The sequence below is a fragment of the Acartia tonsa genome, chromosome 3 (genome assembly GCF_053477335.1).
Source record: "Acartia tonsa isolate MP-2025a chromosome 3, ASM5347733v1, whole genome shotgun sequence".
Taxonomy (NCBI): domain Eukaryota; kingdom Metazoa; phylum Arthropoda; class Copepoda; order Calanoida; family Acartiidae; genus Acartia; species Acartia tonsa.
Genome location: NC_137262.1, coordinates 27,333,558 through 27,358,622, shown reverse-complemented (window position 1 = coordinate 27,358,622; position 25,065 = coordinate 27,333,558). Strand labels below are relative to the sequence as shown.

At 31.3% G+C, this 25,065-nt stretch overlaps 3 protein-coding genes and 1 long non-coding RNA gene across 11 annotated transcripts in view; 1 reads left to right on the top strand and 3 right to left on the bottom strand.

The window, feature by feature from the left end:
- Positions 1 to 20,238, bottom strand: part of LOC145313781 (uncharacterized) — a 49,465-nt gene extending 29,227 nt beyond the window's left edge. For 3 of the 4 annotated variants that reach the window (XR_013877486.1, XM_080153392.1, XM_080153393.1), the window contains exons 1-8: positions 20,039 to 20,238; positions 19,603 to 19,726; positions 17,461 to 17,519; positions 16,975 to 17,052; positions 13,345 to 13,416; positions 12,246 to 12,333; positions 9,312 to 9,452; positions 8,908 to 8,976 (exon numbers count right to left, since the gene is read on the bottom strand). Coding sequence is in view for 3 of the 4 variants with exons in the window: in XM_080153392.1 (XP_080009518.1) it covers positions 8,908 to 8,976; positions 9,312 to 9,452; positions 12,246 to 12,333; positions 13,345 to 13,416; positions 16,975 to 17,052; positions 17,461 to 17,519; positions 19,603 to 19,726; positions 20,039 to 20,238 (831 nt within the window). In the remaining variant the exon portion in view is untranslated. The remainder of the gene's footprint in view (positions 1 to 8,907; positions 8,977 to 9,311; positions 9,453 to 12,245; positions 12,334 to 13,344; positions 13,417 to 16,974; positions 17,053 to 17,460; positions 17,520 to 19,602; positions 19,727 to 20,038) is intronic. The other variant, XM_080153394.1, reaches the window with a different exon arrangement.
- Positions 14,395 to 15,452, top strand: LOC145313787 (uncharacterized). The gene is made up of 3 exons (XR_013877487.1): positions 14,395 to 14,603; positions 14,932 to 14,981; positions 15,283 to 15,452. It is a non-coding gene; the product is annotated as an uncharacterized LOC145313787 (long non-coding RNA).
- Positions 20,239 to 20,248: 10 nt separating the features above from the next.
- LOC145313786 (V-type proton ATPase subunit G-like) lies at positions 20,249 to 23,821 on the bottom strand. The gene is made up of 5 exons (XM_080153400.1): positions 23,110 to 23,821; positions 22,744 to 22,847; positions 22,342 to 22,456; positions 21,451 to 21,697; positions 20,249 to 21,103 (listed from the first exon to the last, which is right to left on the bottom strand). The coding sequence occupies exons 1-4, from the start codon at positions 23,170 to 23,172 to the stop codon at positions 21,623 to 21,625; spliced, it is 357 nt and encodes a 118-aa protein (XP_080009526.1). The 5' UTR covers positions 23,173 to 23,821; the 3' UTR covers positions 20,249 to 21,103; positions 21,451 to 21,622.
- The window catches only part of Vps53 (vacuolar protein sorting 53), a 56,553-nt gene continuing 54,659 nt past the window's right edge, over positions 23,172 to 25,065 (bottom strand). For 3 of the 5 annotated variants that reach the window (XM_080153390.1, XM_080153387.1, XM_080153389.1), the window contains one exon: positions 23,172 to 24,665. Coding sequence is in view for 3 of the 5 variants with exons in the window: in XM_080153387.1 (XP_080009513.1) it covers positions 24,586 to 24,665 (80 nt within the window). In the remaining 2 variants the exon portion in view is untranslated. The remainder of the gene's footprint in view (positions 24,666 to 25,065) is intronic. The other 2 variants (XR_013877485.1, XM_080153388.1) reach the window with 1 other exon arrangement.

Here is a 25,065-nt window from a genome sequence, read left to right as displayed (position 1 = left end):
GTTTTCATTCTTTTCATTTTAATTGAATAAAAATTATTTAACTACATTGTAAATAAGTCACTTTGAGAAAACACTCTTTCGGAAATTATGAATAGTTGAAATGAAACAAGGAATCTTATTGGTTTAACTTTAGCATTATGTGTTTTATTGTATTATGTTAAATTTTTTACTGAAATTGATTGTTTTAGAAAAAAAATTATTTCCATCGAACAGAGTAGAGTTTTTTTTATTATTGTATTGATATAAACTGAATCATATAAAATTGTTCTGTAAGAAACAATTTAACCCCAAACTAAAAGTTGCTTTTGCTTCCGTCAAAATGATCACAGCAACATATAAAATTAATTTTTAAATCCCCCCAAAAAAGTTTATTGGGGACTTAATTCAAATTTGGGCTCTGCAGTCTGATTCTACTGGTGTCATAGTATATTTTTTATATATGATTAAAAAATAGGTTAAAAACAGTTTAAGATGCGTTAGGTATATTGTTCTTTAAAAGACATTAGTCATTTTTTGGCAAACTATCAACAATTTCAGAGTTTTTTATTGTTGTTTTAAAGGCTTTTAAAAGAGAATTTAAAATAAAAAAGTTGAAATAAAGAGTTCCCAAAAGTTTAACTAGTATTCGTCGGGGTAAATCCGGGGCAAAAGTTGTTTTGGAACGTAACAAAAGGGAAGTGGATTGGAAGAAATATTTTCGTATCCTTTGTCCCTGATAATTTGCAATTAATGTGAGTAACGTAGGGATTGAGTCGAATGTTTTCAAGGTTAAGAACAAGGATGATAAAAATCACAAAACAATGCAATATGAAATCATGATTTATCAAATGTGTGATACGTGAAAACTCTGATTTCTGAAACTATCGGGCAAATAGAGAATGATGTAGTATGCATAGATCTCGTAAACAGAGTATATAGTACATAATAAAGAGCTTGGACAGTTAAATCCTTTATACGTTTACAAAAAGCTCCTTGAAGATAAGGATCTAATTCTTTTTCTTGGCCGTTAAATTACCATATTTTGTTATTATTTATTGTAACTAATATCCATTCATCAAAATTAAATACTTTATTTGTACTTTTAATATTGATTGATACCAATCGAGCTTCCTAAAAAATGATTATACTAAACTATTAATCAATGTATAGCTGTTTTGGGTGTTTCTAGATATAGTTAATTCACATTCAGTTAAGTCACATTTAACTTTGCAATTATATCTCCGGGGGGTTTTTACACCCCCCTAAATTCTACTCAAAAACGAGTTAGTAGTAAAACCTCTACCAGTATTGTCATGTACTAAAAGAGGTGTACTAAGCTTGTACCATAAACTCGTATCTATACCTTATCCTATATTGTTATCAAAAATTGTATATCGATAGTTAAATTAATGAAATACATTAATATTTAAATTTATTCAACAATAAATCAAAGCCTTAATTTAGGACAGATACCTATTCTGATGGAAAAGCTTTGCATCAAAAAAGGAAAATTTTAGCATTGGATCAGAATCGGAACAGGGAATGCAGAGGGTGTATCCACCCCCTACAACAGCAAAAGGTTGGCAAGTCACATCCCCCTTAAAAAAAACACCACTCTTGTTGCCTGTCTTACATCCCCCAAAATGCAAGATAGGTGCAACTTAGCGCACCCCCCCCCCCGGAAAAAAAACCTGTGCACACCACTGTATGGGATTATTCAAGATTTGGTTGAATGCCAATAACAAAATCCTTCTCTCTACCTTTACACACTTTATTTTGGTATTCATGTAAATTGGTAAATATATTTACGCAAAAAAAAATACTTTTCATTAATCTACACATTTTGATAATAAAGTAACAGGATATGTGTCTGTAGCTTAAGATCACACAAACCACTGGACTCATATGGTTCACTTTCATAGTAAAGCTTATCTTAGGACTATTTTGGTAAAGATACCACCCTCATATGAGAAAACATTCTTTGAAAAAATTTCCCCCCACAATCATTTTTTTACTTTCTATTTAATCTTATAGTAAAAGTGGAGAGTTCACTCCCCCCCCCCTTCACTAAAGTGCCCATAGTTGCCTCTAGGGCCGTAGCCTCTAGTATAATATAAACCACTCAATATTACCCAAAAAATATAAAAAATTAATTAATTAAGTGAGCGATGATACAAGAATATATGAAAGTTGTCAAGTGTAGTATTAATGTATCTTGAAGTAAGTCCTTATCTTGGGAAGGGAGAAAACTGGGCAAAATATTTTCTCATTTATGATAATGACAAAAATATAAAATAATTCAGGTAAATACATCAAAAGAGTTCCTGTACGATATTGCTATTTTAGATATAAAAAACCGCAGTTTTGAAAGATAACCAAATTTATCATGTGTTACAAACTACACATGTTGGTTTCAACGTGATGTATGGAAATTAAAACAATCTGAATCTACCTTATTAATATTTATACAATAACATTTCAGTAGAAAAGCTAGGTACTATATCAATTATTTTCTTATTTTAGTAAAGAATCCTAATTTTTTTTTGTCTAAAGCTAAATATTTCAATAACTACTGAACCAATTGAGTTCTTCAATTGAAGGAAGCTTTATATAGGTCCGGGGAATGTTTTTGGCTATTTTCCAAAAATTTTTCAACCCTTTTTAATACAACGCCCATAATTGATAGAAAGCTAGCATAAGAATATAGAAGAAACAGGAAAAAGGAATCTATTTGGAGAGGGACAAAGTGCACTTTTACTCAAAGTTTTATACACATTCTCTCATTCATTGGATAAAAATCTTTTGGTACTTTCGAGCAATATAGTAAGTTGATACAATCTAACAATGTCCAAACATAATCATCATAATCTATAAGAGGTGTAATTTTGCTTATTATCAAATCACCATTTAAATTTTAGATATATTATTTTCCATTAATAAACTTTTTTATCTTTCTTGTTTAATTTAAACTACATATCCGAAAGAAAATAAATGATATTGTAGATTATGTTTGTGAACAATTCAATATTTTAATCTTAGCAGCCGCACTTACAAAGTAAATAGCCCCTATCATCTAGAGGATCTCTTTTCGGCGCTGTAAAATAGCCTAATAGCTCCCCAAGACTTTAATTGAATATGAATTATAAAATAGCCAAAATCCATCCCAGGAATTATAAGAAGCATCCCTAAAATAAAAACTAAAATAAAGTGAAAGGCGCTATGTAAATATCAAAACCAGTGTTTCGAATCCGCATTGATTGTATGCGAATCCGGATCCTCAAAATTTGGTCAGTGCGGATCCGGATCCTTGACAATAAAAATAAAATCACCAAACTTTTCAAAAAAAATTTATTCTTTAATTCGAAGTCAAAAATACTTTTAATTTTCAAGTCTGAACCTAAATCTTAAAGATTGGCTCTCATCAAGAGAATGTCCAAGATTTTATATAAATTTAGGTAGATTTTTCCATTTTTTCCGCATTTTTTTTGAGTCCAAGGATCCGGATCCGAAACCCTGATCAAAACAATCCGCAGCCAAAGCTTTAGTTGTTGGACACAGCACAATCAGTAACCACAGCCGCTTCTCCTAATAGTAGCTGCGCCAGCCAAGTTCTGATTTTAATTTAAATGGAAATTGGAAAATGTAACCTACTACTTAAACACTTTTACACAGAATTCAATTTTATGTTTTTGTTCTTTTTCTATCTTTTTAAATTCAAATTTTGCATGGTGATTCCTCTAACAGTTTAGGATGCGTAGCAACTTATAATCGTTACCAGAAAGTCCGTACGTCCGTTTGCAACAAATAAACAATTTTTTTAGACATACAAATTCATGTTCTGCTTATTAAGTTCTAGCATTCAAAAGAGTTATTATTCGTTTGTCCTTCCTTCTGATTTTAGAGCTTCGCTTTTAACAATGCCGTCCTTTTTATTTCAAATCTTACACGTGGCGACAATTTAAACTTTTTTTAATCAAGGATAAAGAGATGGGGTTAGAAAAACACATTAATTTAACAAGAATAGTTTTCATCAAAATTGATGCCTTTATGAAATGATAACAAGAGGCAATGGACATACAAATAACAGAATGCTAACATCAATAGTGTAAATCTACTTATTATGCTCGGTTACAGGTTCATCCGAGCTTTTTTTTTTTGGGGGGGGGGGAGGGGGGTAAAAATTTTTCAAGGGGGGGTAATCCCCACTTTATCCCCTCCCTTGGACGTCTATGCTCGGTTAGATGTTTGTGAAACTAAAAAGAACTATTCGTCAAGCTCTTTTATAGCCCAAGTTAGTTTATGCTAACTTACACGGACGGACGGACATACAAATGACAGAATGCGGACGCCGTAGATTGATTAGGTTTGGATAAAGATTTTAAAAATGAAAGAACCAATCTTCTAGCCCTACTGTAGCTAAAGTCATATTTATTTAGTAACTTAGACGGATGGACTGTAGCGGGAAAATAATGGTTCCACTAAAACCATTTCTTCATGAGAGTGAAAGTTAAAACACATTCTAAATTAATCAATTATTGATACGGTCTGAGGATTTATTCACTGTTAAATAAAATAAACACCAGATTAGTTTTATAATTTATTTCACAAAAGTACTTAATAACTTCTGGCACTTATCACTGCTGTTTACAGTACATTATTAAAAACTCAAGTTGTTCTAATAGAATTGATCATTTTCCTCTGAAATAATCAAAAAATAAAGTAAAGTATAATATCAAAAGAACAACCTTTACAAAATAAAATATGTTCTAAATAATAAATTAAAACACAAATTCTTAAAAGTATATAATAGCAACTCTGTCATATAAGGATTAATTTAATATTGTATGAAGCAAATAATTTTAAGTTTTACAACATTCCCGGCAACGGAAGAGCTTCATACAGCTGTTGATCATATTACTTTGTGAACAGGACTTAAAGGAGTCCTCAAACAGTGTGGACAGTACATATGATTCATGGCTGGTTTGAACACTAAACATAACAAAAGAGTTATTAGCATGTTGTTACAATAAAATAGAATTGGATTGGAGTGATATAAAGCTATTCTGCAACATTGCCGCCAGCAAAAGAGCTCCTATCCAATTGCATAAAAAATGACAATAAAAAAAACATCTCAGATTTGTCAATAGAGGAGAATAGAAAAAAAACATCTTTATGCACAGTACTGAGTTTAAACATAAAAATCACAATAAAAAATTGGATTAAGTGCCAGACAGAATAAAAATCACATAATAAAATCATGATAAAATGAAAATATAAAAACTCGTTATTAGATGATTGGTTTTTTCAAAACATGTATGTTAAAGAGTTTCAGAAGCTGGATGATCCCAGATAAAACACTGGTTTAAATATTCTCAGATTCCTAGGAGATTTGGTCTCCCCAGTTTAATAAAAGAAATTTGAAGACAACACAAAGATTCTTCATTAAGAACATAAATCTTAAATATCTTAAAATAAAGATCTTGTCAGATTGTGACACTGAATTCTGAAGTAACACAAAACTCATTTGGAGATATTTCTTGCCAAAGAGTAGCAATCTTGAAAGATTCATTAATATAGCCAACACAATAATGACTATCCAAGACAAAGTCAATGTATTAATCAAATAACTGAACTGAAATTGGGCATGACTCATGCAATTGTTAGAGGGCAATTTGCCAGCATGAATGTCTTGCATTTTCTTATTGCAATAATTAAGAACACTTTCAGTTTCATCACATTCAAATCTCTCAGGTAAAGTAGGAAAGAAGGTTTCCTCACTCCTGCACTCATTAAAATTATTACTATCAATTCCCAATGATTGATATGGTGCATTTTTATACTGACTAACAGATTCAGCTAAGTAAATATTGAAATGATTTACATTTCCATTTACTATCTTGTTTACCTTACTAAATGTATCATGAGGGCCACCATAGCAGTAGTAAGAGCCAAATATATCTTTAAATGGGCTCTTATAAACACCTATGCCAGAAGGAAGAGTAAATAGCAATACCGGATCTAATTCTGTAGATTTGAGGCCAATTAATAGTCCAACCTTGGCTCCACCAATATACTTAGGAAGATTAACTTCATCTGAATAACCAAGGAAATTCACAGCCTCATTGTTAACTTCAGAAAGATCATACAATGGAAACTTGTTGGAAATTCTTTTCATTCCTTGAGCTTGGATCTCAAAGTATTCTCCAGTAGGTGTTGGACCAAGAATCATCTGATATGTTCCATAGTCAGACCAAACTTTACCACCAGAAACAACACTAATGGTACTAACTTCCTTATTAACAACTCTCATGCCAATTTCATGAGCAAGTTGTCCATCAACCAGGTGCTGATTGGCACCTCGATCAAATAAACATAACACCTTTTGATTGTTAATGTTTAAAATTTGCATGATATGCATGGATTCATTATTGCTTTCTCTTTTAACAGTTGAAGGAAAAAGCTTTGCTGCTGTTCCACTTGAGGTATCAAATACTGGTGGTGGAGTAGTGTAATCAGGTTCTTTTGAAATTGACTTCTGTGTAGATTTGTGTCTTGTACCAACTACAACTTGAAATTGACTTGCAAGACTAACAGGTGCTTTTAGCAATTTAGGAGAAAATCCAGGAACATACCTTCCTAAGGCTCTAAGAATGTCTATGTTATTAGGTTTTGTATGATCTGGATCAAAACAGAAGAGAATTGAATAGCTGAATTTTTTACTTCTCAACACAGATAAATATTGGCACTCCTTGCAAATAAGTTCTTTGGGCATATAATCCAGGTTTCCACAAGACTTAGAGTTACACAATTCAGATGACTGCAGGCATACAAGGCAATGCTTCCATGGGAACCTTTTTCTTTCTTCAAATCGTTCCCTGGGACTCTTATAAAAGAAATCACAACAGTCCTTTAATTGATGATCATGGCCATCTAATACACAAGGAAATTTGAATTGAGATATTGGTTTGCTTTTAGGATTGTTACTTGACTCTTCAGAACTGGGATAATCCCTATTGGTAGAGGTAGTTTGGTTGCTTGAAGAGTTGAGCAATACAAATTGATTAGGCACAGGAATATCTTCAGTTCGTGCAATAACATCAAATGATTGATAACTTTGTTTAACAGCTGCAACTAACAAATCAAAGGAGATCTTTCCTTGAATACGAATAGTGTCTTGATCCAGAGCTATCATCTTATCAGTAAATTTAAGCTTAGCATGTAGAGGTACAAGGGTAAGCAATAGGTATAGAAAATCTTGAGAGTATATGTAGTTTTCAGCTTCTTCATGTGGGATGTCATTATGATTAAGTAACTTCTTGATTTTTTGAATTGAAGAATTTAAAGTTCTGTAGTAAGCCAAGTTTGATAATACATTTTCATTGTTTGCAGGCTTAGAAAGTTCCTTCACAGGATTAAGTAAATCACAAGTAATTGTTTTAATATCTCCATATCTATGGATTAACAATCTTTTCATGCCCTCATAATCATGCATACATTCAGACACTTCTTCTTGGATGTTTACTTCTAAGAATTTATTGTACAGTAACTCAGCTCTCTGCTCAGGTATATCAAAATCTTCAGTGAACGCTGAAAATCTTGTAAAGAACTCATAAACAGATATTAAAGAATTGTTTGAAAACTTGGGTAGATTATCATATATAATCTTTGCCTGTGACTTCTTATACATGCCATGCTTCTGGTACAGCACTCTAACATCAGAACACCAATTAATGGCATTTTCTATCATGTCAGCTACTTCCTCACATAGGCAGATATCATGATCAGGAAGAATCATATAGGAATGAAGATATGTTTGAAGAAGTTTTTGTTGACTGTCAATAGTCAAAAGCTGATTTTTGTAGATATCAGCTAGTGTGCACTCAGATATGGTTGACAAGTTAGGAGAAATAAGTCTCCCCAAGCAATTCATATTAGTAATTAGAAGTTTTTCATGAATACTGTATGACTTGTTGTTTTCAGCATCAGAAACTAGGTGTTGATATGTTGAATCCATCTCTGATGAACTGATGTAGGTAACTGCATTCATGAGAAAGTCTAGTTCTGTGGGAGAACTCTGACAAGCAAATAAAATGACTTTTTTAGTAGGTACAAAATTTAGATGCAGTGTTTTGAAAATATTAAAATCATCCTACACTAAATTGAAATACTGTGGTTTGAATGACTATTTGGATTTAATATCACTGGTTTCTAGAATGGTATAGTAAACTCTAAACAGATTTCTATTAGAACTGTAGCGGGAAAATAATGGTTCCACTAAAACCATTTCTTCATGAGAGTGAAAGTTAAAACACATTCTAAATTAATCAATTATTGATACGGTCTGAGGATTTATTCACTGTTAAATAAAATAAACACCAGATTAGTTTTATAATTTATTTCACAAAAGTACTTAATAACTTCTGGCACTTATCACTGCTGTTTACAGTACATTATTAAAAACTCAAGTTGTTCTAATAGAATTGATCATTTTCCTCTGAAATAATCAAAAAATAAAGTAAAGTATAATATCAAAAGAACAACCTTTACAAAATAAAATATGTTCTAAATAATAAATTAAAACACAAATTCTTAAAAGTATATAATAGCAACTCTGTCATATAAGGATTAATTTAATATTGTATGAAGCGAATAATTTTAAGTTTTACAACATTCCCGGCAACGGAAGAGCTTCATACAGCTGTTGATCATATTACTTTGTGAACAGGACTTAAAGGAGTCCTCAAACAGTGTGGACAGTACATATGATTCATGGCTGGTTTGAACACTAAACATAACAAAAGAGTTATTAGCATGTTGTTACAATAAAATAGAATTGGATTGGAGTGATATAAAGCTATTCTGCAACATGGACATACGAATGACAGGATGCGGCATAACTTTATCAGACGCGTAAAATAATATATTTACCTCAATGTCCCATAATCTGATGGTACAGGTTTCTGTTTCTCCACGCAGAAAGTGGAAAACAACCAGATACTGAAATATAAATCCATCAAAAGTAATGTTTTTAGTTAAACAGTAAATGTTATACCTACGAAGTTAGTATTGGAGCTTTAGGTTCTGTTTAGGATACTCTTAATGCATCTTTTTAGATTTTATTCAGATTTTTTGTTCACTCATATATTTGAACAGCCCCCCTTTTATTTTTAATTTTGAAAAAATATACATTAAGTCCCTGCGGTGGACTTTTCCGAGCTTTACCCCTATAGGGTTCTGTCCCCAAGTGTTCTAACCTTTACTTAACCAAACCTAACCAAAAATAAGCAACCAACTAAAATACCGTAGGAAGCTACACTACCATATTTGTTTACCTTATCGTCCCAATCCAGTTTAAGATCATCATTGTGTGAGAGCCGAGGGTATTGACCCAGCTTTGACTTGACTTGGTTCAGGTCAAGGTCAGAGGTCAGCTCCACCATGGGACAGGCAGTGTTACTGTACAACCTCCAGCCCTGAAAGGTTAAAGATAGTCACAAGGTCAAAGGTCATCTCTACCATGAAACAGGCAGCGTATTGTACAACCTCCAGCCCTGAAAAGTTAAAGAAAGTCACAAGGTCAGAGGTCAGCTCCTTCATGGGACAGACAGTGTTACTGTACGTACATCCTCCAGCCCTGAAAGGTCAAAGGTTAAACAAGATTTTGAGTGTGGTCAAGTTTAAAAAAGTATCACGATCCCTCAGATTGTGTTGCAGTACAACCTCAGGCCGTAAAAGTTCAAACATGAAAACCGTAAGTTAGAGCCACGCAAGGCATAGGAAAAACTTCCTTCATCATTTTAAATTTTTATTAAAAATAAGGAAGAGGTTCAGTTATAAACCTTTCCTAGATCTATAGAAAGCTTCACTCTTCAGAACAATGTTGGTTAAGAGCTTAGCTATATCCTAAGCTACAGACAAACACCAACAACCAGTTACTTTTACATGAGGAAATTCTTTGTTTTTGTGACACTCTTAATAAATAAGTTACTTGTTATTGTTCAAATAAAGCTTAAAAATGTGTTAAAAACAAGTGGAAAAAAAGCGTACTGCTAGACATAGCACGAAAAACAAGAAAATAAGGATGATAAGACCCATAAAAGCAAAGCTCTAAATTAAGTCTGAACAAAATTGTAGCAAACTTATTTAAATGCAGGAAACTGTTTACAGGCATACTTAACATTAAAAAAATTAGGTAACTTTTTTAAGGAATCATAATTCCAAATATCAGATAAAGAGGATAATTATTTCATATGAAGATTGTTTTAAAAAAAGACATTAGGTATATATCAACATTAAACATGTGTGTACAGAACATGCCCTAATAATAGAAAATGTTTGCTTTTAAAAAAGATAGGTATTAGGCATATATCAACATTCAACATGTGTGTACAAGTACAGAACATGCCCTAATAATAGAAAATCTTTGCTTTTAAAAATAAAATAACAAAACCTTGATAGAACTTGTTATAAAGAGAAAAACAAGTATTGGTATTTATCCAGTGAGAGAGGGGCATTAGGATGTTTTTACACAAGTCCCCAAAGTTTTATAATAACGTTTTCATATTTTGTGTGTTATCATTAGGGATATACATCAATTTATCGGCTAATTGTCTTATCCCTTTAGATCCCTGTATTTATCCTTACATATATTATTGTTTATGAATTCTTTACCAGAGAAAGAAAAAGATTATTTACTTATTCAGTAGAAAAATATGATATCTACCTAATTGTAGATTTTTTCTAGATAAATATTAAGATATTTTGATTTCTTTTCATACCTAACATGCAGTACTTTCCAGCTCCTCAATTGCGCTATGTGGCCCATCTCCTCTTTTTTAGTGGGTGGTCCCTTATTTTGAGGAGAATGGCCCCTCCTTTTTATGGGGTTGCCCTTCATAAAGGGGGCCAAAATTGGGTTTTACATGGGTTACCCTTCATAAGGAGGACAAAGGTTGAGTTTTTCTAGGGTTGCGAAAATCTAACTAATGTATGTATGTGTGTGGCACAGCACCCAACCTCTGCTCTGGGTACATTATAGCTCACCTTCCCCCATTTTTCCCTAAATCGAACAAAAAGTTGGAAACGTAACGGCTGGCGGCTCAGCCGTTTAGCCGTTTTTTGCCTATTTTCAGGGCAAATTCATCATTAATTACGTAGGAATCAACTTTTTAAAATATATTTTTTGTTTAATTCATGTTAAATGATAGCAATAACCAATTTTTAAATTTCTAGTACCAACAGCTACCGGCTAGAACCGTTTGATAAGTGAGAAAAAGTATTATGTGAAAATAGGTTTCGTGACTTTTTTGCTCTTAAGATAGTAATAAAATGGCAAAACAGCAGAGCCGCCAGCCGTTAGCCGTTACTTTTCCAACTTTTTGTTCGATTTAGGGAAAATAGACCTACCAAGGATTATTCAAGCAAAATTTCTGATCGAAATTCGAATTCTAAGTGCCATTTAATCATTGATTACGAGATGGTTGCGTTAAACCCCCCTACCCCCCCCCCCCCTTATTATATTTTTTTAACATGCATGTGTGTGTGTGTGTGCATGTCTACTAAGATCTCCTCAATGGCTGGAATGATCGTTCTTCAACTTGGAGTTTAGCACTGGTCTAGAAAAGTTTTTAGGGCATTTGGCGGAGGGCTTGCATCACCAAAATAATGTATATGACTTGAAATAGGTTCCAAGAGAATAGGGCCGAAGCCTCTAAAATAAATAATAAAATCAGTGTTTAAAATTCATATTTATTATAACACTTGACTTACGTTCCATAAGCAAAGTTTAATCAATTGGTAACTCCGAAACAAAGACAAATAGAGAAAATAAATGAATGAAAGAGTAGCATCGCTTCGCTACTTTTTTAAAATGTAGTAAATATTTTTGTGGAAAACTGTTTATGAAGATGGATGAAATCTGAGGAAGTAGAAAATTAATTCCTAAAACTGGAAAGAGGAAAAAATTTGAAATTTTGTTGTAAATGCAAAAAATATTCTGACAGGTTTCTGTTACATTCAAGACAAATTAATGTTAATTTGTGTAGTCCTTATATAAAAGTAACAGGATGTCTATTTGACTGTCTATGTGTACCGAAGTATCTCGATAGCCGCTGAACCGAAATGGTTATCCTTTACAAGGAAGCTTTTCATAGCTAAAGAGAAGGTTTAGAACTATTTTGGAAGAGGGCTGTAGCCACTAGCAGAAAGAAATAATATCCATTAATCCTTTTCAATGAAAGAAATGGTGACAGCCAGAAAAAAAATACCTGAAAATTTGAGGAGGCAATATTTCTTCTCATTTTGATGCCACGTTTCCATATTTTTGTCCAGTTGCCTAGCCCTTCCTCTTCCTCTCTTAACAATGAATAACAAAATTGATATAGAAAATAAGTGGATATTATGACAGAGAAAAAAATGTCGTTATGTTGGACATCATTTATTGGTCCGTTCGTTCTAGGGTTGGCTATCCGTATCCAAATCCGGAATCCGCCCAATTTTTAGCCAATTTTGGAATTCGAATCCGGAATCTATTTTTAACAGCGGATTCGGATTCTTAGTTTGTAGGCTAAAATTAGCGTCTTGAGTTTTTTCTTTCAACTCCGCCTTTTTGAAGGCAAAATTATCATCATTATTTATAATATCTTTTGAAAATTTGGTTCTATTCTCGGAAGTGAATTTTAGAGAACACTAAGAAAATTAATTTTTAGGACATAAGTAGCACTTACATTTTTTAATTTAAAAAAACCTTAAAAAATATTGCTAGAATCCGGAATCCGAATCCGGAATCCGCCAAAAATAAGAATCCGGAATCCGCGGGAATCCGCCTCTTTTTTGGACGGATTCTTTTAAGAATCCGAATCCGGTCCAAAATTTTGACGGATTGCCATCCCTAGTTCGTTCATCCAGTAGGACTCGAGGAGATGGGGTAAAGGTAGGTTTTTGTGGTTATTCTCTCCAGTCCCAAGTTTAACTTTAATAGAGTACATGACAATGTGGTGTAATATCCAAGTAATAATAAATCAATTAGCATAGGATAACAAATGAAAATGGAAACTATTAATTTCTTAGAACCACGATAAATTCATGTAAATAAGGGAAAACTAAGTCCATAGGTATCGCAACCAAACAAGGTTTTAATGTTGTTCATTATTTTAAATCTCAAAAAGACCCTGCTATTTAGACAAATCTTAAACGAAAATTAGAAATGCTTGAAATAGCCCCATAAAATGTAACAGTAAAATAAAAATCTTAAAATAACCGTCTCCTCGAACCTAACAACTGGTCTCAATCTTAAATTTTTCATTTTAATATCCGCAAAAAGCTGTCTAAAATACGGTGTGCGTGTGATAACTAAAGAAAACTGACCTATTCAGGTACATGGGTTTACCAGCAAAGCCAATCCTCTGCTGGGGTAATTCTTGCAAGCAACTTGGCATACTGATTGTACAGTCAATTTATACAAGTTTTAATTTTAAATTATATTTTCTATTTTTTAAAGGTTTGATCTTTTGTAATATTTTCAAGCTGCTAGAATAGTTATTTATCATATTTTCGTAATATTGTGAATGCGATAAAGGATTTTAAAATTATTTCAACAATTTGGTCATGTGATCAAAAATTTGAATTGTCCATCTACTGTTGCCCCCCCTGTGGGGGCGAAGTAGGTGGAAATTAAAATTTTTGTCACTTGACCCTAATATTGATGAAATGATTTTAAATGACCTTTATTGTATTAACAATATTATTAAAATACGATACTTGGGTTTGTTGGATTTAAAACTCTGTCTTAAAAACTCAAAACTGAAATAATACATATTACAAGGGTAATTATACTGTACGTTCATTGGTTCTGTGTGCCTTTCTTTCCCTCTCCTCTCTCTCTTTCTGTCTGTTTCCTTTTCCCCTCCCTCCCCATACTCCATCTAATTCTCTCTTCTTTCACTTATATATTTACCCCCCCCCCCCACTTCATCTAATTCTTCTTTTTTTCTCTCTCACTCACATGCTATTTCTATCTCTTCCCCTCTCTCTCTTCAAAAGATAAATATTTTCTTCAAAAATATATTTTTTATACCTTCCTTTTTGTAACAATGAAATTTTTCTGTTTTATAAAAATAACTTAATTTTTCATTTTAGCTAATTATTTGAAATCTTTATATTTACCCCTTTTTTCTGAAAATAAAATGATCAACTAAAAATTGATTACCCGTTTGTTCCCTGATTTCCAAAGTTGTACGACAGATAACCTAACTATTGCAAAAGCTATTATCAGCTAATCCAGTCAAAGGGAAAAGCTGAAAGGAAAGGGGGGGGGGGGGTATAATAGTTTTTCTATTAATCCCCAACGCCCCCCTACCCATAGTATAAGTCCTCCCTTTTTTTAATTGGAACTCCATTTAATAAAACGTAAAAATAGTTGTGAAATCTAAATTTAGATTTTTTTTAGAAGTTTGAAGCTTTTTAAACTAGTAGTAAATATTTAGATAGGATGACGGTGACACATACAAAATCGGAAACTAAGATTCAGCTGACCTATAAAGTTCTTTAATATAATGTACGACAATATTTTCTAACTTAGTAATCATTTGAACATTAATTTAGGCGGAGGTTATGTCAGATAAAACGTAGGTATTTTGTTCAGTGTTATTTTATTATATAAAGTACATTGTTTTTTTTGCCTGAAAAAAAAATGCTTGTTCGATTAAATTGTAATTTTCAGGGAAGCTTTATTAATGTCTTGAACTATTACATAAAGTATTAATGTTTTTTGTCTGATACTTATGATCTCAGAAATTACTGGTCCGAATGTTTTTTTTTCAGTTTAGCTTTACATAGGTCCTGGGATGGTTTTAGGCCATTTTTTTCTGTCCATTCTTTGTACATGGAAGCTTGGGGGCGCAGCTATTATTATCAATATTTTTATAAGAAATATAATTATATAAAATATTTTAGGCTTGTCAGAAAACTTGAATCTCCCATTTTTTGCTGCGAGAGTTTGCATGGTAAGTTTTGTTAAATCTAGCTTCTCTATAATTAATGCCCGTTTGTTCATTCGTCTGTATGTCACTTCAACTGTTTATCCACATCTGTCTGTTTGTAAATCTGTGTCCGTAAGTCTGTCTGTCCGTGTGTCTGCCTGACGGACTTTCTGTTGGTAAGTACATCAATATTAACAAACTTAGACATGTTATAATTGTCCTATAAATATTAAACTTGTGATTTTAAAATTGCAAAGATTAATGCTTTAATAGAAAGACAAATAGATTTTATTACCAACCTATCAAAATAATTGTTATATTTTAGGAGAATTAGCTTCCTTCCATTCTGCTTGTTATTGGTTATGTAAAAGTCACTTGGAGATGTGGCAACGATTTTGGTGTCTGCTTGCAAAATTACACATGAAGAAATCAACTGGTTATTTTTATATCTATTTTGTTAAATGTTTACCCTAAAATAAATGTTAATTTGATTTATTTGTGTATTTATAAAGTTTTGTTTGGCAAACCTACTCTATAACTCGAGTTTTCCTGAATGTTTAAACTTTTGTTAGTTTTAAGTGTAATGTTTTAAAAGATTCTGTGAGCGTCAGGGGGGGGGTCGAGGGGGGTTTCCCCCCTCAGGGGAAGGGGGGGTTGAGGGGGGTCTCCCCCCTCAGAAAAAGCTTGGGCTTTGTCTATAACAAAAAATATACCCCAAAATAATTTAGCTGCATCTTTTTTTTAATGTTGGAATACTATGTTCTTTTAATCCTAGAATCAACCAATAAGAAATAGGCATAATATAGAAAAAGTTAGGAATAGAAATTATTTCTTTTGTATAAATTCCTTTTTCAAAATAAGAAATTTCCTAATTGTGTAATGTTGGAAAAAATATTATTTTTTTAACAATCCTGATGTCAACCAATAGGCATGATGTAGTAAAAGTTTGGAATAAAATTTTTTTTATCAATTCCTTTCTTTAAAATATGAAATTGTATAATCATGAAAATGTTGGAAAAAATATTATTTTTTTTTAAATCCTGGTGTCAACCAATAAGAAATAGGCATGATGTAGTAAAAGTTTGGAATAAAATTTTTTTTATCAATTCCTTTCTTTAAAATATGAAATTGTATAATTATGAAAATGTTGGAAAAAATATTATTTTTTTTAAATCCTGGTGTCAACCAATAAGAAATAGGCATGATGTAGTAAATTTTGGAATAAAAATTATTTTTTTTTAAAATTCCTTTTTCAATACGTGAGACTTTATAATTATGAAAATGTTGGAAAATTTTTTATTCTTTTTAAATTCTGATGTTGACCAATAAGAAATAGGCATGAGGTAGTAAAAGTTTGGAAAAAATTATTATTTCTTTGTCAATTCCTTTAATTTTGATAATGTTGGAATAAAAATTATTGTTTTCTAAATTTTTATGATAACATGCCTATATCTTATTGGTTGATAGTAAAATTTAAAAAAAATAATATTTATTCCAGTATGAATAGAAATAAATTTGAAAAAAATAATTTTCTTTCCCCTATATTTATTATTCCAATATGCCTAGAATTAATTTTGAAAAAAAAATAATTTTCTTTCCCATATTTTTATTCCTGTTTCTTATTGGATGTCATTTTATGTCCAATAAGAGACTAGTGTTTAAATATTTTAAAGGTTATTATTGTATTTATTTTGAATATGATAATAGCAACATTATCTCATTAAATACAATAAAAGTTATTAAGATATTTTGACAAGATGGAACATTATTTGTTCTGCTAAAAGTCAGGGATTTAAGGGATAGGACAAAAAAGACATATAATGTACATCCCCAATAAGCATGCTTAAAATCCAGTGTAATTTCCAGTCCAATATCACATCCCTCCCTAGCTTTAAGGCTATTCATGATTATCATTTTAGTAAAGCAAAGTTCTTTACAATCATTTCATTGATTTCTATGAGCATCTATTTTTGCTTTTGACATAATGATATTATTGATTAAAACTTTGTATAAAAACCTAAACTCTGATTTCTGACATAAAATCCTCAAGAATGACTCGCAGGTGTTCAGCATACAGTAGAAATGTTTGCTGGTTCTAAATACATAAGAAATAAGTAAAAGATAGGTATATTTTAGTATGGCTTCGAAACCAATTAATATCCGGTAGATTAGGAGAAGTTCTAAGCCATACTAAAAATCATAATCGTAGCATATCAAAGATAAGAATACTTTTCAGTGAACTAAAAAATCTTTCTTTTTAATATCCGAGAAAAGCTGTCGATAATATGCGATAATTATCTATAATAATTCTATGACGTAGAACACAATAAAGAGAAGATTATATCATATTAAGGCTCAATTACAGGTCCATTACACACAAAAAAAACTTTTACCTAATGAAGACAATTTAAAAAGTCAAAATTCAAAAATAACATTTCTGTTGAACGTAATAATGCTAGTTACTAATGCAAATTTTTAAAAATATTCGGAAAAATTTTTTTACCTTAAAAATGCTAGACTGCTGGCAACATCTAAATTTTCTATAAACAACAGTATCACCTCCTAGAGCAGAATACATTTCAAAACAAAAGGATAAAGTATCTTGTGGAATATTATTAATCAATTCTTTTAAGCTAAAATAATAATCTGAAATAATTTCTCCTTAAATTTTAATTTAATTTATCCTATCCAATTTTATTGTCTTTATTAAAATTAGGGTTGGCAATCCGTTTCCGAATCCGGGATCCGCCCAATTTTTAGCCAATTTTGGAATCCAAATCCGGAATCCGTTTTTTAATAGCAGATTCGGATTCTAAATTGCAAGGCTAAAATTAGCGTCTTGAGATTTTTCTTTCAACTCCGCCTTTTTGAAGGCAAAGATTATCATCATTATATATAATATCTTTAAAAATTTGGTTCTATTCTCGGAAGTGAATTATAGAGAACACCAGGAACATTAGGTAATTTTTAGGACATATGTAGCACTTAAATTTTCAATTTTTTTTAAAAGCCTTTAAAAATATTGTTAAAATCCGGAATTCGAATTCGCGAAAAATCCGAATCCGGAATCCGCCTTTTATTGGACGGATTCTTGTAAAAATCCTAATCCTGTCCAAAAAATTTACGGATTAAAATCTTTAGTTCAGGTTTTCTTGGAATTTGTCCTTTAAAACTTACAGAGATAGTCAAACAATGGATAATTTGATCTTTATCTTAATTTTAAAAAAGTCTTATGAATGTAAAATATTATTTAAGGTAAGGTCTGAATGTCAGCTTTTAGTAAGCAGTAAAGGGGAACTATCCACGAACGAGAGCAAGTGATTCTAAGCACCTTCCAGCCAGGGATAAGGGATGGGAAACGTAGGAAAATATTATTTCAGGCCTATTTCAAGCCTAGGCCTATTTCTAGCCTAATAAACCAGTTTTGGGATAGCGCAGTGGTTCGTATAAAATGCTAATGAAAAAGCTGTGTGTGTGTGTGTAGATAAAGTATAGAATCAAATTCAGGTAGCTAGTTTAAAGTAAAAAACATAACTTTTTATAAACCTAGGTATATAGGTATTAATGGCTTTTGTTAAAATGAAGTTTTTTCTCTCCCAAAATTTTTTATCTTTTACTTTGGTAATTTGAACTGTCAGAAAGCTATCGTTGGGTTTCCCTCAGACAGATTTTAGTTTGTATTATTTGCATTTTTATTAATGAGTAAAAATTTTATTTGAAAATTTCATTGCTAATTAAAATTCAAAATAAATAAATAAATATGCACTTGGGTAACATTCTATCAAGTTCTTTGGATACTATACTGGTTATAATGTAATGATATATCTGTACTGTGTTGTATTGTACAAAAATTAGGGTGAAGGTGTTGTATCATTTCCGTACTAAATTTTTAAAATTCAAAATACAACATCTAATTTATAAACTACCAAATGAAAATTCGTAGCTACCTTCTTTCCAAAAAAATAATCTCGTTATTTTTGTTTTTTCTATGTGGCCCTTTTTTAATGTTTAACTCTAAGCAGATTTAATAATTAAACTAATGTGATCTAACACCATTTATATTTATTTTTTCGTAGCAGACGAAATCATTATTTTTTCTATAATTGTCTGCTTCTAAAATTTCCGCCATCTGTGATTTGGGCTTGTTTTGTATCAACCAATCACCAATTGGCCAATTGGTGATTGGTTGATACAAAACAAGCCCAAATCACAGAACACTATTGGTTTAGAGCGGTAGCCAATATGAGCCGTCCGCCAGTAAGGTCATTAGGCAAATGGTAAAAGTTGCATGATCCCTTTCAAAACCAGGCCGAGACCTAATTTATGGCCAGGTTTCCTATCCCTTATCCCTGCTTCCAGCATTGATCCATAGTTTTTTATTGAATTTACTAGGTTTATGTTTAATATTTGGTTTATTGACTAAAAAGTTAGGTTTTACCATGGTTTTATATTAAAAAAAAACTTTGAAATGGTGCTTAAGCAGCTGTAGATCATTTAAACACTGAAACTGTACTGCGTTAAAGCAACTACACTGCTAAATTTTATTTCAGTGCTGATCTCTTTTTTATGAGCGGATTGGTTTAGGATTGATATAAAAGGAGAGACAACCCCCCCCCCCCCGCTTTATTAAACTAAAAACTGAAACCTGAGGCAAAGAATAAATACAGACAGCTGAACTATCTTCATCTCCCAAACTTTCCACAGCTTTCCGTTTTCTCCGGTGCAGTTTCCGTCGTTTACATGACGGAGATTTAGGTCCTCCTAGTTCTAGAGGATTATTGATTAAAGGAAATAATATCAAATACAATAATTAACCTTCATAACAACATTACCCTGACCTTTATGATCTATTTAAAGACTTTTTAATGGGTTCCAAGCAATAAAAGGTAAACTGTCGATTTTTACGCCTGCTGTAACAAGAAAATGACATTAGAATTGATCATATGCATTCCCATTCCCCAACTATGAAAAATTCACATGAAAGGTGGAATTTCAATATTATCTAAAAACATATAAGGGATCAAAAAACAGATAATGCAGTAGCTGCTAATCTTATATGGATGACTAAAATTTATATTCCTTTAATTCCTGCTGAGCAACGATTTGAGCCAATTTTCTGTTTCGCAGATTCCTCTGCAAGTTTGGAGGATTTTTGGGGCGATAAAATTTGTGATGTTGAAGGTACAGGTTGCAGGGGGGTTAAATATGATTCTGGGGAGCTGGGGGCATATTCTAGGGGCTCTGTCACGCGCGTTAGCGCGCTTCGCAATTTGTACCTCATTTTTACTAACTCTGAAATTATTTAGTGCTCTTTATAAGTTATCATCTACATTAGTGCAAGAATAAAAATATACGCGGCAATGGACAAATATAAAAAGCGCGCGACTATATATATATATAGATACACGCCAAAAAAGATGCCACGAGTTACATTCAATCGGTGCAAAAATGTGGTGCAGTAAAAAAGGTGCGATTTATGAAGTTTTTCTTGTTGATTGTTGACAACATACAAATATGAGATTATGATTATCACATTCTTTGTTATTCTTTTTTATATTTAATGATGATAAATAAATAATTTTTAGATGGAAAAGATAAAAACATTTCTATATATTCTTAAAAACACACCTAGAGACATAAAAAGTATAATTAATACATAAAACATTTAAAATTATGCTAATATGTTACAATCTAAATTTTAATCATTGATTTTTTAGTGTTGGCTGCAATATTTTTAAAGATCTATATAATGATATGAAACCATTAGGTACTTACGGATTTTAGTGAAAGATAAATATTGCAGTTAACACTAACAAACTATTTATTAATAGAATAAAAATAAATAAATAATCTACTAATCACCAGACTTAACTAATCACAATCTAATTCTAATAAATTAATGGAATAGATCTTTCAAATTTGAAGATATAATTTTTAAAGATATCAAATGCTGTTTATTAAATACGATTATGTAAAGATAGTTAAATTCTACTAAAATCTAAAACCTGTTATTTTCCATTGCATTCCATAAAATTTAAACTAATTACATTTAGTAAAATATTGCTTGGATAAGTTGATGATATTTAGCACATTATAGATTAAAATTACAAAAAAATCTTTTAAAAATTTCATAAATCATTACCTACCTTAATATAGGAATTTTTCATTATAACTACCTGGGAAAGATATTTTTAGATTTTTAATTACTTTTAAAATAAAGTTCTTAGGTAAGTATGTATTAAAAGGAAAACTAAATTTACTCTTTAATTAGACGTATTTTAAGAGCCTTACTTAAACTTAACACTCGACTCAAAGCAATTAATATTATTTTGTAATCCTAATATAAATATGATTAAATTCATCATTTACTTATCCAAAATCTAATCATCCTAACACATTAAAAGCTTAACATTATTTCATTATTATTAATAAACACAGAACCGTTTTTTAGTCATTTCTTTGTTTGGCTGGGAGAGTAAAATAATAGTTTTACCTTTAGGAAGATTGTTTTTATATATAAAACTTATGCAAAGTTTACAATTTATAAATATTTCATATTATAATAAGTTATGTTATTTAATCAATGTTGGGTATATCGTAGGTGGAATAGATGTGGGACTGGGGGAGAGTTTTTTGAATGGAGTGGTAGAATATTCAGATGGTGTTTAAGCCTGCTTCCTGTAGTTCTGATGGACCTTGGGTTGGATGTCACAGACCATGTTGATCAAACATTCAATCGTCTAATAGAAGAATAGTTATTTAACGCAATCGTAATACAGACAGCTTATTAAAAAGAAAAATTATAAGATTGAAACAAGTTGTTAGCCCTGAGGGGCTGAAGGCCGGGCTAACAAAACTGGTATAAATTTTATTATTCGTAGAAAATTGTCTGTAATACGATGCTATACATGATTATTCAGTATGTTTGAGAAACATTTATAATCAGGCAAATATATAAATCGGTTTCGAAGCCACACCAGAAAAAATTAATGTTTTAGGATATTTATGGCTATTGTTCTCTTGTCCAAGGGGCCATAAAATGTCAATATCCCCATTATATTTTATACAAATTAGGCTATTAGGAACTACAGAATCCAATCACAAAGCTAGAAAATAGGCCAATTTAAAATGCCAAGTTAGGCACAAAATTAGATAAGTTTACATCTGTTTATTTAGGTAATACTTTAGGCTAGTTTAAATTAGGGACTGAGTAGCCCCACAGGGTCAGAGCATCATAGATGTAGTCCCGACAGGGTTAAGACTACCCGGAGTGGTTAAGAAAAGGGAAAAAACAAACACATTTAATTTCAGTTCATTTATAAATATGGTGGGGATTTCAGTACTTGACCGACAATTTGAGTGACAGCTTCAATAAAAAGTTTACCTGCTCCTTATTGGCTACAACGCTTCTATTCATAGCCTCAATCTTGACCTTGGTATCAGCCTCGATCCTGGCAGCTATGTCATCCTTAGACCCATGATGCTTAGCCTCATTCTCTCTAAATAGAAAGATATCAGGGATTTAAAGGGATAATATAACAGTCGATAATTTGATATGCATCTACAATGATAATACACACAATTATTCCTTTTGTAGATTACAATTAGTGGTTGAAACGTTTGAACAATCAATTTATAGAACCAGCGTTATTTCCAAAGTTCTTATAAACTTTTGGGACTAGTGTAATAAACAGACCATTGTCCCCTTCCTGGAAAGATATCCTTGTATAAAACATTTTTGCATTGAGTAGCCCCCATATACTAAAGCCAGAAATATAGAATTTACTTGAAGGCTCTTTCTCTCTCCTGCTTGTACTTCTCAATCTCAGCCTGAGCCTCCTCCTTAGCCTGCTTCAGCCTTCTGTTCTTCCTCTTTCTAGCCTCGCTAACCTGGACATTATAAAATATAAGTATAACTAGAGACTAAGCCTACTCCTTAGCCTGCTTCAACCTTCTGTTCTTCCTCTTTCTAGCCTCGCTAACCTAGACATTATAAAATATAAGTATAACTAGAGACTAAGCCTACTCCTTAGCCTGCTTCAACCTTCTGATATTCTTCTTTCTAGTCTAGTTAAAAACAAAAGAATAAATTACCCAATAATCCTAGTTCATTTATTTATGACAATTATAACGAAGCTGCTGCTATCCTTACCTTCTCCGCAGCTTTCTTCTCAGCTGCCAACAGCTGCTGAACTCCTTGAGATTGGCTGGCCATTTTTATCTTATCTGAAATTATAAAACATGCTAAACAAACATTCCATCATGTGCAATTACAAACAAAAACAGAATTTAAATACAATAACTTAATAAATTAGATAAGATACATAATAAGAGCAGCTAAATGTTTTTAACATTGTAAATTTTTCTTACGACTCAAAAAGTATGGATTAAGTAAGGTTTCAAAATAAAACATGAAAAATTACTGGAATTAAAACATTTATGATTTACATGAATAAATATTATTTCAATACAAAATACATTTGATTATTCTTCTATATACATACTACCTAATTAAATAAAAATCAATTCAAATTCAAAAACTATTATGTAAACTTTACAATTGATACATTTGTATTAATTAAAAATCTTTTTACTGGGTATTGAATATATTAATCACATTTAAATTTTTAATTAAAGACATTATTCGATAATTAAAACTTAAAAATTATATAATTTAACAAAATTGCTCTAATTAAGGATAATATAAATATTAATAATAAGAAGAACTCATAACATTTAAATAAGAAATTATTAATGGAATAAAAATATCTTAATGAACTAAATTTCATAATAATAGATTAAAATAGATATCACAGTTAAAAATTAACAATCACAACAATAATGTAAAGGTTTTTTTTTTAATGCAACTATCTCGTAAACAGAGAGCAAATGGCACTTAGAATTCGAATTTTGATCTGAAATTTTGCATGAGTAATCCTTGTTTAGGTCTATTTTCCCTAAATTGAACAAAAAGTTGAGAAAGTAACGGCTAACGGCTCAGCCGTTTAGCTATTTTTAACTATTTAACGGTTCTAGCCGCTAGTTGCTGGTACTAGAAATCTAAAATTGTTTTTTTTTTGTATCATTTCACATGATTTAAAGCAAAAATATGTTTCAAAAAGTTGATCCCTACATTTGCTCACTGATTACGAGATGGTTTCATTACCCCCCCCCCCCCTTAATTAAGAATCCAAGTACGTTCTATTCCTGACATGATAAAATAAGAGATCTAAGGTGATAAGACAATGGATCGTATTCTGATATACAAATTATACATCCCCAATTCTTGTAATCAAAATAACTCTTATTTAGATCAAGTTATTAGGTAAAAAAAATCCGGACACTACCAATTTGGAACCAACCAATCATAATTCCAGTACCCGATTGCTAACGAAAAACAAAATGTGGTTATAGAAACATGAGTACCAGTGGAATTTAATGTCCCTTGTCCCTCCCCTTCCGATATTGGCCCTTATAATGATCGTTACTATAGACAATTAATAACAAACTTAAAATTCAAAATGATTTAAAAGGATAATTAAAATGCAAATATAAAGTAATGCAGTAATCAAACAAAATATAGAAAAGCTTACCTGACTAAAATTCAATATGATTGTCTAAAACCTGTTTATAGCCGTTTCTTGATAAGTTTTTCTAATTTCTTAATTCTAGTTTCCTCGCTTATATATTCCGTATCGCTTGATAAACCTAGAAATAAAATATTTCTATAGTTGCTACGAAACTGTTAAAATTAGAGAGAACAAAAAAAAGTTAAACCAGGGGTCCTACGGAAAGTGCTCCTTTAACTATAATGAACAAAATTGCCTTATATGTAGACATAATTATGGTGTTAATGCTAGTTTCTATCAACTACAGGGTATTCTGCACAAGATTCAGTTTTCCCCTGCTGCAAGTAGCAGAAAACAATACAAAAGCAGACAAAAAAGGTTATTGAAAAAGGGAAGGAGGTAGTTATCTGTATATACATCTATACTATAGATCTGTTGTTTTTTTTCACCAAGGACGGAAATGGAAAAAAATGTTTTTAGTTCTCTTAATTTTTACATTTTTTTCACCCAACCACAAATTTTATATCCCCCCCCCCCCT

Excerpts from the sequence above, each read along its gene's own strand:
- LOC145313786 (XM_080153400.1), bottom strand. The coding sequence starts at position 23,172 with ATGGCCAGCCAATCTCAAGGAGTTCAGCAGCTGTTGGCAGCTGAGAAG. Across the intron at positions 22,848-23,109 it reads AGAAGAAAGCTGCGGAGAAG|GTTAGCGAGGCTAGAAAGAG; the intron begins GTAAGGATAGCA and ends TATAATGTCCAG. Across the intron at positions 22,457-22,743 it reads GAGAGAGAAAGAGCCTTCAA|AGAGAATGAGGCTAAGCATC; the intron begins GTAAATTCTATA and ends CTTTCTATTTAG.